The following is a 16428-nucleotide window of genomic DNA, read 5'->3' on the forward strand; positions in this document are numbered from 1 at the left end:
TATATATATATTAAAAAACTGTACAAAACTCCACCCGTAGCATAGACTTGCAATGTTTGGGTTTGTTTTGTGGATTCAGGGTTAAGTTGGTAAATAGTTGTGTGTTTGTAAAGGCAAGTAAGAAAGATGATGTTTCCGTACTGGCAGAAGACTGTTATGATTCACCTGCCTGCTATAATTTATTTTAGAACTTCTGGCCCCTCTGTTGCTGGTCTGGAGACAACATACACAGGTGGCAATGGTTTCTCCACGTCCTACAATAGCCAGAGATGGTTGAACCTGTACTTGTCAGCTTGCAAGTTCCTGGACTTGGCCCTAGCTTTACCCTCTGAAAACTTGCCTCAGTTTCAAATGTGAGTAGAAGACTGTCTTTAAGTTTTTGGAGGTTTGTCCGTGACTCTTGGTAAAATTCTAGTGTATAAAGATATTTTGTTTTCCTGTGTGTTTTCCTTTTGTGGCCTTCGCTCAGGGCAACCCATTCCCTCCCAGTGTCAGAGTGGGCCCCAGAGCCCACGATGCTACGCATCAAATGAGCCCCAGCCAGTTTGATTTAGCCTGTGGCAAGAGACTGTCCACACTTGTGAACTAATCAGTAATAGTGATTTATTCAAGTATTTTATTTTTAAAGTATTTAGTTGCAGAAATGTCTAAGAAGTCAAAATACACCCACATATCTCAGTGACTAATGCATGAGATCAGCATGACTCACATAAATTACTCCTGAGTGATGTGTCTGGAAGATGTTGCAACCAACCTGCTTGTGAAGAGAACCCCACAGATTTTTTTTTTCTCTTGGTCGATAGAGTTCGTGTGTGAAGACTGCTTCCTCAGTGCCTCAACAATTCTGTTCTGTTGGGGTGGGGCATGTAAAACAACTGGCATTTGCTGAAGACCCTAGAAATCAGAGGCCCCCAAGAACTGAAAGTGTCTAGTCTCTTCCTTTACACTGCATAGCAGTGACCAAGTGAGAGCTGCTGCCCTGGCACAGCTCTGTAGACATTTGGTCACCTCCAATTATCCTATTATTTAAAAGACACTCAGGTGGGCTAGAGGGTGGAAGGATGCACAAACACTGTATCAGTTTGTGCCCTGTAGTATTTCTAAATCTAAAGCTAATCTTGAAGGTTCCTTCATTTATTTTATTTCCTAGGGATTTGGCTCATAATTCTTGTTCAGTTCTCTAAGCTGTCCTAATCCCTGCTATTAGCCAGCATAATTTTATTTGGGTCATTACTGTGCATTTCTGGAAAGACAATTGTCACATTGAATCACACTGTCTTTTGTGGTGTTCTTATGGACGCTTGGATTAAAGTTTTCAGGACAGAAACTTTGATTTCCTTCATAGTTTATAATCCAAGTAGCAGTCCTTGCAGTGCAGCAAGGTGGTGGGGAGGGAATGCTCCGCATGGTCTTGTTGGCCTATAAATAGGTAAAATAAATTGAGTTTCTGTTATCAACATGGTATATTGAGGACGTTTTGTATGTTACAGTGAACACTGCAAATGTGCAGCAAAATGTTTTAAGTAACTTACGTATTTTATAATTCAGAATTTCTTTCAGTTTTCTGTTGCATACAATGAAAATGTGAATACTGCTGGTTTTAGCTTGTCTGCCTGATCTGGCTCTTGGCATGCTTAAATACTTTAAGAAACTCTAAAGGAAAAAGACAATGCTACGTTCTCAGCTGTGTTACCTCCTGCTTTTCAGAATGTGCCTTTGCTATATTCTTTCTTGTCAAAGACTGATGGTTTTTTGTGGGCATCAGTTTTGGTGTCGTCGTCCCCTCCCCCCTTGCTTAGATACTTAACTAGATTACCTCATCCACTCATTTTTAGACCTAGCAGAAAAGCCTACGTGTTCGGTAAGGATAATGTCTCCTTGTGTTATCTCATGGCAGGTATCGTTGGGCTTTTATTCCAGAAGCATCAGATGATTCAGGCTTGGAAGTACGAAGACAAGGTACACATCAGAGGGAATTCAAACCGTACGTGGTGCGTTTAGCAAAACTGCTGCGAAAAAAAGCAAAGGTATGTTGCTTTCTTCCAGTTTTGCTTTTCACTGAAAACTTCCATGTACAGTAATTTACAGCACTGTTTCATTTTGGACATTTTTATTTATTTTTCAACAATGAAGAATGGAAAGGTGTTTATCTGGTGTGGGAGATGCCCACTGGAGTAATCTCAAATCAGCATCAGGCAAAACCAACATGTAGGTACATAAAACAAAACATACAAACAAAAAACCCAAAACAAAAAAAACCCCAAACTAAACAAAGAGAAAACCCTCAAACCTGCTGTGGTCAAAAAAAGACTATGGTCAATTACTTTGGAGTTTCCAGTTAAAAGTATTATTTGTATTATTTAAGTAAAAGTAAAACCATGCTTCAGTATCAAATATGTTTTAACATAAAAATGCTGTCAGAGAGCCAGCCATATGTAGATACTAGTTTAACTAGCTAACTTTTGAAGTAGAAAATCATTTTTGTTAGTAATAATCACATTTAAATATTTAGAAAACTATTGCTAAAACTAAAAACTAAAAATGACAGAGTCAAGAGTTTTGAGACTGTGCAGAGCCACAGAGGGCAGGGGTTCTTCCCTGAAGAAGTTGTGAGGAAGGAAGAAGGCAGAGCAGTAGAAGAAGTTCTGGGGAAATCTTGGCAGCACAGTTTGTAGAGTGGGAGCAGAATTAGGGTTCTCATTATGTTGGTGCCTGGGGTATATTAAAACCCTAGTTGAGACAGGATGGGGGCCTGATCCACTTAATGAAGCTGATGGGAGCCGGCCAATCCCTGTCCCAAGGAGTTCTCCTCTGCTAGAGAATTGGTGTCAGATACTTTGCTGCTCCCGCTGTGAGGACATAGTCCCCCAGACAGGCACTTCACTGGGAAAGATTGCTGGGTGGGATAGGGAAACAGAGGGGAGGCTTAAAGCCATATGGGAGGAAGCTTTGAAGTTTCTTTCTTGTGTTTCCCTCCAAGTAGATGGCATGGTCAGGGCTGTAACACTGGCAGCTTGCTGTAGCTCCTGCATTTACAATGTTTAATGAATGTTTTCACCGAGTAAAGAAACTACTGATGGCGTACAAGCGGCTACATAAAATTTAGGGATAACTTATTTGCAGGCAGATCTGAACTATTCAAGCAAGGCTCGCAGCTGTAGGGTGTGTAGAAAACAAGTATATGGAGCACATCTGCATTCTTCATTTTATTATTTTTGAACTGTGAAAATGAGATTGAATTTTTCTTCATGCGTGTGCAAAGGAATAATCAGTTTTACCTGACTGCTAATCAGCCATAGCCCCTCTAACCCTGATATTCAGTGTAGTGTGCTCTACCTGTTAGAAAGTCATCACACTCCACACAATGTCTCTGCGTGAATTCGAAATTACATACGATGTATAAAATATGCATGCTGGTAAGTACTATGTTGAGACAGACAGATACCAGAAGTCAGGGCTTCCACTCAGTATGCTTCAAGAATATAAAGAATTTCCTGGAATTTCCGGAATCCCCTGGTCATGGCAGCAGCTGCACACTGTAAACCGCAGTGAGGGGTATGATGATGAGATAAACATGAGGTAATGAATACTGGACTTCCAGGCCATTTCTTCTTTGTGCATGGGAGAATAGCGTGACTTATAGCTGCATGTTTTTCTTAGAAAATAACTGTTTCTGATCAAAACGTTCCAGTGAATCTTAATTTACCTTCAGGGCACTCTGACTACCGCTCAGATTCATGCAGCAGGGTGTCGCTCAGGCTCTGTTGTCTGAAGGAAACGTGCTTAAAAACCTCCTTCAGCACTGCTGGCAGTAAACACGAGAGCAAACTGGCTGTGCTGTTACTGACTAATAGTGTCTTGGCCACGCTAGCTCCAGGCTGCTGTTTCTGGACCGTAGACTCTGGGGCGGGTGATTTTTCTAGCTGCAGCACAACACCCAACCAATCACCTGCACAGCCTTCATGGCAAAGTGTGACTTTGATATATGAAATGCAGTCTGAAAGTTCTCCTCTTTCCTTCCACAGGACAAGCAGGAGGACTTTCAGACGGTGGTTTTGGAGGGAGTGGAGATGGCCAAGCATCAGGTGAGGGTGGCCTTTGATGCTTGAGTTCTGAATCAAACTTGCCATAATAATACCATCACCTCAGGGCCCTGGGCAGTGTTTAGCTTTCAGTAGGATCTGACAGATCAGTTAGAGGACTAAACTAAGAGATTTTTGAAGTGAAAGAATCATGAGAGCCCTTATTTTTATAGATAAATTATTTTTAAGTTGGTTTCCTACATGAAATAGATTACAAAATGTTATTTCTAAGAAGAATTGATTGCAAATCATTATGAAATTAAAATAACTTTTGCCAAACAGCGGGAGTGAAACACACAATTCCTATTCAGTCCCTGTAAAATTAACTGCTGTTTTAAATATCTGGGGAATTAGTAGTCTTTGCTTAGCAGATACTGCCCTGAGGAAATGGCTTGGACGTGTTTCATGGCTCAGAGAGAGAGTTAGTATTTGCATGTGCACCCCGTTTGGTTGGCTGCTGTGTAATGGTGACACTTGCTGTGAGCTGGACGTGGTCTGTGCTCACCCCGGGGTCATACTGAGCACAGTAGAGAACCAGTACTGAAAAGCCTCTCTTTTGTGAATCCAGTGTGAAGTTTTTAAAGGAGAAACTTTAAAACTAGTAGCTTCATTAAAAGTAGGAGTCATCAACAGCTCCTTCTGTGTGGGAATTTGATCTTCCCTTTGTTCTAGTTCATTATGAGCCTTTCTTTTCTTAAGACTCGTAGAGCTAGAATAGTAATGTCCTGTGAGAGGGAGCCACACCGCCAGATTAAAATTGGGTTTTGTGAAACAGATGTTATGTAGGCTCCTGAACTGCAAAAGACAGATGCTTCGTTTCAAGCGCAAAAATCTGTATTTGCTGAATTATCTCTTGAAGACAATGTGCTTGCTCAAAGGCTGTGCAGTCGGTACGGCTTACATTACGCTGCTGCTACTGCTATTCTCTCCCCTCACTCTCCTTTGGTTACAAAGCCTGCTCTGCAGGAGCTGTGCAGCCTGCAGGGGTCTCGGACACTGCCAGGGCAGCAGGAGGGAGGCGCTGGTCAGGGGTGGATCAAGAGGTGACTCTCCCTGATGTGCTCTTTGTGCTTCTTTTCTTCTTCCTCAGAGAGCAAAAGCCAGCATTGCTGGAACTATACTTCCCAGTAGCAGCTCTCCCATACTGGTCTGTCAGTAAGAGTCCAAACCAGGTGTTTCTGGTGGTAGTAGTACCTTATTGTCTAGATTTTAATATGTTTTTTGACTCCAAGGAAAAAAAAAGGGAAATGAGTGAAGAGTACCATACAAGCAGCTGGATGTTAGGCTCAGGTATTTCAGTGTGCAGATATTTAAGGCAACCCTAAACAGGGTGACAGCAGTGTGCTGATACTGCCTGTGAGCATCTGGTATGTGTGACTGCTGCCTTCACTGGTGGGGTTCCTGAAATTCTCTCCCTTGAAATTCCCCCTGTGAAATGGAATAGAGGCAAGGTCTTCTGAGGGCACGCAATGAGTAACTGCACCGTTTTCTTTTGAGGATAACTTGAAGTGTTTGCGCAGAGCCTCCGTGTGTGTTATTTCTGATACTGAAAACAGCACTGCGTTTGCTCTTCCTGAAAACCCTCAACTCCAGCTTTGAAGTGAAAAGGCTTGGTTTTTGTAACTTTAACTTTAACCGGGGTTTATTGTCATTAATGCTGGCAGTAGGGTGAAGTGTGAGTGTTACCAGAGAGCAGCCTGCTTTGGACCGCAGCTGCGGTAGCACACAACTTCCCCAAGCAGCTGCAATACTGGCTGTCACCAGGCTGGGCTCTGTCGGTGCTAGCCCAGAGGGTGCTGCTCTGCAGCACAGCACGGTGGGGGTCTGCCTTCCTTTGGGGCAGCCCCATGCTGAGGTGGCGGACTCAAACACCCACCCGTTAGCTTTCCCATTAGCATCAGCCAAACGGCTGCCAGCCTGTATGCTCCCAGCCACTGCTGCTGCAAAGTGTGGCGAGGGGAGCAGCAGATCTGCTTTGAAAGCTGCATCCCAGGATATATGTGTTTTGTTGATAGGACAGATATTTTTGGAATATAGAGAAACACCTTACTGGGCTTAGTCTTATTTTTACCATGCTTTCTTCTGTTTTGTCCTGTATTATTTCTCATTTTTCTCTATTTGCAGAAAAACCCGGAGGAGGACAGCTCAGGGAAAACACTAAGTTGGGAACCAGGTCACCTGCTTTTAACCATCTACACTGTTCGCAGCATTGAGCAGCTTTTGCCTTTCTTCAATGTACTGAGCCAAGTTTTTAACAGCAAAGTCACAAGCAGATGCGTTGGACACTCAGGGAGCCCTGTCCTTTACCCCAACTGTTTTCCGAGTAAGGACATAAAAATGGAGAACCTCAAGACCTTCTCCAGCAAAGCAAGACAAAAGATAGAAGAAATGGTTGAGAAGGATTTTCTTGAAGGCATCATAAAAACGTGAACCAAACTGGTACTGCTCAGCTTATATGTAGTGTAACTATTTAAATTAAATACTGTATCTTTCCCAGTTGTATAGTATTCTTTTCTTACTTTGTATGTAATGAAATACTTAATGTTGTATTTAAGTTAAATATTTGTAAATAAGAGAAAAGTTCTGGTTGTGGCCTGAATCAAGTTTAAATATTGGTGGCTCATATTGATTATGGTGCCTACTATTTACAGTACATGTTTTGCTGTCTTGAGTTCTGTCTTTAAAAAAAAAACAAAAAAAATACAAGGTGCACATTTTTTCAATTTGTTTCCAGTTTATTTTTGTCTTTTTTTTTTTTGATCCATAGGAACTTGTGCTTATTTAGCAATCTGGAAGATGCCATTATGCCAGGAGTTAATACAGGATTACACTGAAAAATGTTTGTCAGAAGTAGGTACCCTGATCTGAAATATGCAGAGGAGGATACTTGTGTATTTAAAACTTTACATCCTGTTGGCCCCAACCCCTTCACACTGCTGGCAAGTGGTAAGGGCAAAAGAAGACTTGGCTCTGTCCCTTCCCTCTTATAAGTGATTATAAACACTATCACTGCAGCTTTCCTTCAAAGCAATACTTCAATTTCGTAACAGTATCTAGTGAAGATATTATTACAATAATACATTATCATTTGCAAAGGTTCTTCATCATGTTGTTGCCCTCTTGAACTGAGGTGAATTTTGAGACCAGTGCCAGCCTCTGCCTTACAGGGTTTGCCCTCATGATTTGGAAGGTAGGGATGATACCTCTGCAGCAGGAAACAGCTTGCCTCAAAGGCAGCTACTGCCAGTGTGCTTGAGGGTAGGGGAGCTGGACTTCAGGCACAACGCGACAATAACCTACAAAATAAGCTGAGGGGTGCTGGGGCACAGAATTTTTTCTGGTCATGACCAGGCCACTGACTGTCAAGAAGTGAGTCACCTAAGTCACTTCAGCTTCAGGGGTTAGACAGACTTGTTGGGGGAAAACATTCAGCAGCAAGAGCATCTCATTAAAAAGTAAGTTTCTAACAGAGGTAAAGAATAAGCAGAGTAATATCCCACTCAGTCCTGATTAATCCTTGCTGCTCTCAGGAAGGGTTGGGTATGTTCACACTAGCAAATAGTAGAGAAATTTAAAAAAACAAGTCAGTCAAGTTATGAACTTCAACAGCAGTTGTATCAATCGTTACAGAGGCTGAGGTGGTGCTCCTTTTCCACCAGCGACGTGGTAAACAGCCAGGCTCACTTCATGGGCAAGGGCATCTGCGTTCTCCTGTGGAGTGTGTTAAAAGTTAGTTACATTGGTGTCAGCATGAGAAGGTTAGAGCAAATGTCTGAGACTAAAGCAAGCTTTTTTTCCTGCAAATGCTGCATTCCTGATACTGCTCTGTCATCCTGAGTTACCTTCTGCCACTGCAGTCATGCTGGCAGGAGCATGTGAAGGCAGAAGAGAAGGACCACTGCTTTTGCTGTCATCTTTTAAGTTCACATAATTGATAACAGCAGCCAAAGTTTATTTTCTTTTATTTTGCCTTGTGTGAAATCATGCAGCTGTGGGCTGCTTTAGTAATGTTATTCTTAACTCTGAGTTCTCAGAAGGCTGATTTTCTTTTCAACATCATCTAGTATCAAATCAGCTTTAAAGATATTTAGCTTTTAAAGATAAACATTGAGAACATTAAAAATCACTTGTATTAAAAAATCCAAAGAGATTTTGCGATTGCTACGTTTTTTTCCAAATTTAGCATCTGTTAAGTGTGATTAAACGACAAGTATGTAAACATACTTCTCCCTCCATCATCCAATGCTAAGCAGAAGATTTTTTAACATAAACAAGTCCACTTTATATAGAAGTTGCTTAAGCTCTGACCTGTGTGTCTGCTTCAGCGTATATTCTAACTACATCTTCCGTTCCTGATGGACGGACAAATGCCCGTGACAATTTGTACTTCTTCACAAGTGCATCAATTTTCTCCTGTAGTCCTGGAGGCGTAACCGCACGCCTTTCTGCATCCGTTGTCTCAATAACTCTCCTATCTGCAACCTGCAGCATCAGAAACACAATTTATGTATTTGTGTGCTGGAGCTTTATCACAAGAGCAGAATGAAAAAGGTCACGGATAAGAGAACTTCAGGTTCAGATGTGTTGTGCTGCCTGAAGAACAGCTCAGTGTGGGAGTTCTCTGCTCAACTCAAAGGCTTTGGGATCCCTCGGATCCCTGCTTAGCACGTACTAAGTAAGTCCTGATAGGACTCAGCTGCTTAGTTTGGAATAAGTCAGTTCAGCCTCCTTGGCCAGCCTCTGAGCTGAAGCTGCAACTTCTCCGAGCAGCTCAGAAAGCTTAAACTCTCTCCTCTGACTAAGTTAAAGCCCAGATCTCCCTTGCTGTGTCTAACAGAATGCTGCCACGTGGGAGCCTTTTTTTCCTCAAGCTCTTTGTCTCAATACTAGAGAAGATAAAGAAATAAGAGCTCAAATATTCAAGTTACACAAAGCAGCACAACAAGAAAAATCCAGCTGCCCAAGAGGCAGGACCCTTAGAAGAACACTATTTTTCTAATTTGAAAGGTAAGAATTTCTAAGTTGAAACTTGATCAGGTTTTTCCATTTCACTTAGTTGGCTATTATGTCATCATTTGTATAAGTAAGTCATATTTATTTTAGTCCAAGTGGTATTCTGGTTCTTCCTCAGGGTTGTTTGATGGCTTGTCTGGCCTACTTCTGCCCCTGAACGGACTGTTTCAGCTCTAAGATAAAGCTTAACTGAATATATGCAGGAGAGAGATGCTCACAGCAGGGCCCCAAGAGATTGCTGTAACCTGAGGCAGCATGGTGCATGACTCACCTGAACTTTGAGCAGCCGGTTCGGAAGGTCAGTGTAGACAGCATCCCACTGCTGCACAGTCAGGCCTTTCAAAGCCAGGATTGCTTCAATAACCAACATGTCTGAGATTGCATCACCAACTGTCTGTTAAGGGGATGGTAAGAAACACTGGAGCAGTCAAACGTCAAAAAACAAAGGCACAATTTGATCAGTAAGCCTCCAGTTGGAGAGTGAAAACGCAGCCAGGCTGACTTGTCTCCGTCTGGGTACCTGAGGACGGCTGGTTTGTTTGGAGGGGGGTGGTGGTGTGTTTTCCCCCCTTACCTCGGGGACCCTGCGGTCAGGAGAACAACAGCACACTTGTACCACTCAGCCAAGGGCAAGCACCGGTCCTCCTCTCTCCCAAGAACTGGCACCTCACTTTTGTTCTGGAGTCAGAATGCTTAAAGCTGGTCTGTGAAGTATGATTTGGCACTACCCCAGATGAGTAATGTCTGTGCTAAGACAAGGAGTCCCTGAGCTGTGTGAACATGCGCACTGGAACATCCCCATCCTCCCCTACTGCATAAATTAGTGGAAAATACCAGATGGAGCATTACTTGCTGTTGAATCATGAACAGGTCACATCCTACCACCAGGTTCCCATGCGATCCCACTCCCTCTTAGGGTCCTGAAGCCTGAGACTGCACCGGATAAAGGCATTCTGCATCAGTCCATGCGAAAGTAGTATATCTTTCCAGGGAAGACTGTTCCTGCCCTTTTCTTCTTGGTCTCATCTATCACGGCACTCTACTTCTCCCTCCACAATCCCTGGTAGTAGCCTGACAGGTATTCACAAACAGGGGTAGCCCCATCACTGTCACTACAGCGATTTGTTTCTCTCAGTTTTTACCTGATTAATCAGGTCAATCATGTTTTCAAGCACTTTTGCCGCTTCTCTTTTTTCATCATCTTTCTCCTCTTTTGCTAGTTGTCTTATTTTAGTTTCAGCAGCTTTACTAAATAATACCTAGAATAAAAAAGATGAGAGCATGTCACGATCAGCCCATGTTACGCACTACGATATGTGCGGCAATAAGGAAAAACTTCTACCATCTCTAGTGTTTGCTACCATGAATTCCTGTTACCACATAAAACACAGAGGAGCTGGTGGCAATGCTGTGATAAAGACAGCAGGGAAAAACAAGTCTGTTCTTAAACGGGGACAGAATATAAACGTAAGTGGAGAGTGAAAAGTAAATCCAACTAAAATTTAATACCTACTGGCTGATCTCATGCATTACGTGCTCATACTTACTGTACCATGTCCATTTGCCTCAAAATAAACACCAACATCAAACTCCTGGGCCTTGTGATGCAAGTGCTTCACTCCCGTCTTGACACAGTGCACAGGAACCTGCAGCCCAAAAGTATGCAGAGCATGTAAACAGCGTTTCAGACTGTCCTCAGTAGGCGGGAACCAAATTCTACATCTACTCATTCCGCAGAGATAAAATTATCCACTATTTCCAGAGACCCGATTAAAAACAAGATTCCATTTATTCAAGTGGAAATAATGAAGGCTGATTTTTTCTTAATTTTTTTTTTTAACAAACAAACAGATATAAAAGACCAATTCATTTTATGGTTTCAGGGAACATACCAGAGTTCTACCAAAACTGAAAGAATACCTTGGCTCAATTTCGGTAGTGAACGATGTTGAGACTGTTACAGAAAATAAAACAACCAGTGTCAAAGTATCATGGAGCCTTTATCCACTCGCTTCCTTGCAAAGCCATAGAGTCCTCCACACTCCAGAAGTAACAAGGGATTTAGCTTTAGAAGTAACAAGGGAAAAGTTCAGCTCTTGCCTTTTATTTTTTAAGAGCTAGTAAAAGCTGACCAACTTTCTCAGTTTTTCTCTCTCGCGTGTCCTTTACTACCAAACATTTAGTTGCCACCACCAGTTTGAAAGAGCCATTTATTTTAGCCTAGTTTAAGTATTCCTAGTAATCATATTACAGTAGCATTTATTTTAATAGTAAACAACATTTGCAGAAACTACCAGGAAAAGAAATGGAGAATACCTTTAGTGTTTCCTCAAGGTAGCGTGTGGAACTGCCATTGGCATATGCTGTTTGAACCACTGCCATCTCTAAAGTCTGTCCCACCTGAGCAAACCAAGAAGCAAAGTGCTTTACTGTCCACTAGCCACATAGCTGGACGAGTCAGATGATAAATGGAAGGATAATCAGAATTACAAAACATACGTTTTCCTACAGACACTTAAAACTCCTGGGCATCAGAGGAAGGCACCAGCTCACAGAGACCTTCTATGTGTTTAAGAAAACATGCGTTCTGTTCAAGTCTTTGTATATCACATTTTTTGTGGCTGGCTTGAAGCAGCTCTCCAACCCTAGGCTTTCCAAAGCCCTTTTTCAGACTCAGCCAGCTCAGTGCACTGGCCAGACACCTGGCATTACATGAGGCCACATACACAAGCAATATAGTCAAAGCATCCAGTGCAAAGCAACCGAAGGTTGGTGGCAAGCACAAGTTCTCCTCACTGGCCTGCTTCTCTGCCACAGTGTAAGAAACAAGCTGGTCTCCAAGAACACAAACCCCAGATACCTTGTTTAGGTTTAGTATCACAGACACCAAGTCTGAGAGTTCTTCTGAAAAATAAAAGCTTTTTCATTCTATCCCCTGTGGGGAGAGGATGCTATGCAGCAGACAGAGTTCGGGGAACGATGACATACCAATCCCTTGACTGCCAAAACCAAGTTCTCATGCAAACAAACAGAATGCCCAACCTTCATAAGGCTTCACAGAAATGCTGAGAGACGGACCGAACCCAAAATTAATGAAAGATAAGGAAAAAAAGAGAGAATGGAATATCAATACTTTGTACACTGAAACTGGAAAAGTTCTCACTCTCTAAGAAAAGCTTCCAGGTTAAAATACCATTTGGAATGTGGAAGTCACACCCTTGTAAAAAAAACATGTTGGCCATACCCGTGAGGTACAGACTGATCTCATTTTTAAACTGGATTCACTTTAGGTAGATGTAGGGAGACCACACAGGTAAAAACTAACACAACCTCTTTAGACTCTTTTACACATTTCAGATTTAAGTGTCAGCATTCATTTCATACGTTAGAGTTACCTTGGCAAGAAGTTCTTTAAGGAAGATGCTAATTAAAGTTGCTATTTTATCTCCATCAATAAGGTGAAAATGGCCAGCTGTGTCCTCATAGTAATAAACAATTCTATCCGCATCGCCGTCAAAGGAGCAGCATCTCTCATTGGGCCTCATGTGTAGCCCTAGTGCACACAGAGTTTCAAATGCAAGGTAGAGAAACATACAAAATGTTTAAATTAGCCCCAGTGCATCTCTTCATACAGAAATGAGCTCTGTGCAGATGCACACCCAAAACTAATGCTCTGAAACAGCCATTGCTTTCACTAAGACACTTGGAGCAGGGAAGCTGTATTGCAAGGCAACTGAAAAGTTCAGATGCAGATCAGAAATATAAATACTTAGATCAAAATTGCGGGCTCTCTAAACACTGCCAGTGCTACACCATCTCCCCAAATGTGTATGAAAATGAGTCCCAGAACTGCCGAGTGTAGCAACATCTCTAAATTTTGGAAATAAGCACTGAATGTCAGTTATGGCATAAGGTTAAAAACAGAACAACACACCACCTGCATTTCCTGCGTCCACCACACACTCCTGGTATCACACTACAATGTACTTCACCCTCCAAGACACCTGGGAATTAACTGTTTTTCCCTTGCATCAAAAATGCTTTTCTTCAGGAAAATTTTCAGGCCTGTTTAAAATTTAGCCCATTCCCACTTGTCAGACCTGCACCTCCCATGTGCCTCCTTTCACATGGGAGACACGCTTCCCTAATGCCAGACAAGCGTGCACCCCCATGCCAGCAAAGCCATCACTGAAGTGCAATTACAGCAGCAGGTAGCACATAATTCCTACCACCAAAAAAAACATCCCCACTCCAAAGCAACCATCAACCACATTTCTCAAACCTGTGCAGAAAACATACCAGTGGATCTGCTGGCTGTAAGATACCTCACATCCAGTTGGTTTGACATTCCATTTATACAACAATGCTATAATGTGTAAGGAGTACCTGCCTCGGAAACTCTCCAGGCTTTATGACCATAGAGAAATAGCCAGGAAGCAGTCACCACCTGAGACAGCAGCGGCACACAAAAATTAACTGCCCTTTCGCCAAGGTTCATCTTGCTTTTCTCTAAGCTGCCGGCCACAGTCCTTAGAGTGGCCGTTCTGCAGCCAGCTGCAGCTGGCTGTTCCCTAGGCTAATTTCAGAGTCCATCAGGAACTCAGCGGGGAGCTCCAAGGACACACTGCACCTGTAATCCCTTCTTGGAAAAAAAGATTTTAGTACACAAGGAGACAGGAAAACTGGCCCACGTTGCTAACATCTCGTCCTTCGGGGCACAGACTATACCCCAAAACTTGCCTGTTTCTTCTCCTGCATCTCACAGCGATACAGGGCATTACTGCCAACTGAGATCCTCAAGCTAAAGCACGAAGTAACAGCAACTGCAATATTTAACAGGTTGAGACTTCATATGACTTTAAACAGGAAGCTGTAACCACTTCTTAACTCTTCAGAGGAATCAGACCATTTATTTTAGTGAATGATTAGGAAACCACATTTTTCAGAGCATGGAAACAACTGAGGAGCTTCCCCTGAGTCCCAATTAAATCCAGGATCGCATCCACCCCTGGCAGGGACTGCCGCTGTGCTGCTCCTCTTTCTACGAATCTTCAGCATGTGAGCAGTGTGGCAAGGGGGGGATGACACTGTACCTTGGTGTCTGGATTTGTCCAGTGGTTGCAGTGAGGGTGCAGTTGTCAACTACAGACCCCAGTGTAGGCTCAGGTAACCTAATATCCACACTAGCCTTCTCCCCAGTCAGGGAGTTTCTTATATGCACTTTGCAGGAAAGTGGTTGAAATAACTTCCTCACTGGTCGATCAGTCAGTCTGCTGTCACCAAGCTGTTAACTACCGCAGCTCTTCCTTAAGAACCCAGAAAGTGCCTACAATCCCAGACAGCAACATAAATGTTTCTTGATAACACAGAGGGAAGTAAAGTAAATAACACTAAGCCAGTCCTGACTGATCTTCGGACTCCACCAGCTTAACGTTCAGACTGGACTGTCAAACGTATTTCAGCCAGTCAGAGACATACAATATTCCTCCAAACAACTCAGACCAATGTTAACTAAGGGTGTGCCCACCCCAGCTGTACAATCTCTCTTTCCATTGCACAAGTAGAACCATTCATGCAGTCACTTGGTAAGAAACAGGGAGCTCAGCTTATCCAAAGGTGATACACTATTGCTAGACCCTGCACTTTCAGATATGGAAATGGGGTAAAAGATACTTTAAAAAACGACTACGTACCTCTAGGTGGTTTCTGGTGAACTTTCACAAAATCTGCACCACATAAGTGATTGAGTTTCTCCTTGGTTCCATCATTATAGAGTTGAATTAGCATCTCCTTTGGAAAGCAGGGCTCCATTTCTGATAGTTTCAGGGCTCCTATTCCATTGGCACAGTCAATCTTCAGGTGCCTCTGACTCTCTCCAGAGCTGGGAGACTTAGCACAAGGGAAGAAAGTGCAAAGTGGACTCATACCCTAGCGAAACCACACCTAGAGGCGTGCTGAACACAAACTTAAGATCCAAACAGGCTAACAAACAGAAGACACTTATTTTGTGTATTCACATGAAGAAGACAACACCCAGTACTCACCTGTTTTATCAGTTCTGTAAAAGCTTTGGATAGTTTTTCATAATAACCTTCCAGAGTTGCTTTCCCATACTGCCCTTGGGTGTTTCGACAGCAGACCATGTAATGTAGCTGTGGTGTTGTCACCAGACCATAATCTACCACAAAATAAAAGGCACCGTATTCAGAAACGGAATACTGTATTAATTCCTCCTTAAAATTTGTACAGTATTCGCTATTCTACAACAGACAGACAAAAACAGCACAGGAAACCCATGTGAAATCTTTCAGGTTCTATTATGGGAAGATGACACCCCCCCTCTTTGCATTAAAGCTGCCCTGAAAGAAGATCATTATGAGCAAAAATGGGAACAGCGTCTGGGCTGCTGCTTTAGCTCTACATAAGAGCGTCAGTTTTGAAATCAGACTAGAATTGCACAAGTTTAACATACCGTGGTACTGACCACCGAGAATAGAGATACCATCGATTACTGACTGTGAAAGTTTCTCGCTGCTTGGCCTGGAAAACAACAAATACAACTGACAATCTTTGCAGAAAACATTTATATATGGACATGTGGAAGAAGACTCCACAATCTTCCCACCAGTAGACTTACATTTGATGTGAAGAAATCCATACCTTTTTCTATTGTAGGCACCTCCCAATAAAGGAGTTTGAAAGCCACCACCCCAGAGAATTGCAAAGACAAGTAAACTTCTGAATGCAAGTGGATGTCACGTGGTACCCACAAAAAAGACCCAAACCCAAACCTACAATAAAGCTCCTGTTCAGAAACAGTGCTAGGACGTTCTCATATCTATCAGGGAAGCTAACAGGGGAAGAGCATTGGAAAACCTTTGTTCATTGCTATCATCATAAGTGAGCACGCAGCAGACTAGGCATTTAAAAAAAAACATAATCAGGCTGCGGAGGGTTAAACAACTCAAAACACCCGTGAACAAAACGTTGACACGTCCATAAGAGCAGCATGTATCTGCAGCATTGTACAATTACCTGGTGTCCCTACCAATAACAACTGAGGCATCTTTGTCCTGGTTCACTGCTGCTTTTTGGCAGATCTCAGTTATTATTTTCTGTAGTTCTTGCTCCTCTGCATTTGCTAGTTGTGTGGCGTACTCTTCCCAGGCAGGGTGCAGCATTTCTCCAAGAGGATCAACCAATTTTATGCCATTATCTTCCTTAAAAGAAAAAAGAACAAAAGACAGTAAGCCTAAAAGTGGAAAACTTACTGAAGCCTCTCGGAAGACAGGTGACACATGGTTCAATCACACTGCTTCTTTAAACACAGGGC

At 42.6% G+C, this 16428-nt stretch overlaps 2 protein-coding genes across 2 annotated transcripts in view; one reads left to right on the forward strand and one right to left on the reverse strand.

The window, feature by feature from the left end:
- Positions 1-188: 188 nt before the first annotated feature.
- On the forward strand, positions 189-6780 carry LOC104500640 (protein dopey-1-like; the record flags this gene model as incomplete). The annotated part of the gene is made up of 4 exons (XM_010144318.1): positions 189-353; positions 1898-2027; positions 4026-4085; positions 6207-6780. Coding segments are annotated over 4 exons (661 nt in total), but the record flags the coding sequence as incomplete, so codon positions are not given.
- Positions 6781-7706: 926 nt separating this feature from the next.
- The window catches only part of PGM3 (phosphoglucomutase 3), a 9546-nt gene continuing 824 nt past the window's right edge, over positions 7707-16428 (reverse strand). The window contains exons 2-12 of the mRNA XM_010144317.1: positions 16131-16315; positions 15568-15635; positions 15140-15273; positions 14789-14984; positions 12491-12648; positions 11412-11495; positions 10643-10741; positions 10238-10354; positions 9367-9489; positions 8391-8564; positions 7707-7793 (exon numbers count right to left, since the gene is read on the reverse strand). Of these exons, the coding sequence (XP_010142619.1) occupies positions 7707-7793; positions 8391-8564; positions 9367-9489; positions 10238-10354; positions 10643-10741; positions 11412-11495; positions 12491-12648; positions 14789-14984; positions 15140-15273; positions 15568-15635; positions 16131-16315 (1425 nt within the window). The remainder of the gene's footprint in view (positions 7794-8390; positions 8565-9366; positions 9490-10237; positions 10355-10642; positions 10742-11411; positions 11496-12490; positions 12649-14788; positions 14985-15139; positions 15274-15567; positions 15636-16130; positions 16316-16428) is intronic.

The sequence above is a fragment of the Buceros rhinoceros genome, unplaced genomic scaffold (genome assembly GCF_000710305.1).
Source record: "Buceros rhinoceros silvestris isolate BGI_N320 unplaced genomic scaffold, ASM71030v1 scaffold47369, whole genome shotgun sequence".
In the NCBI taxonomy this organism is placed as follows: domain Eukaryota; kingdom Metazoa; phylum Chordata; class Aves; order Bucerotiformes; family Bucerotidae; genus Buceros; species Buceros rhinoceros.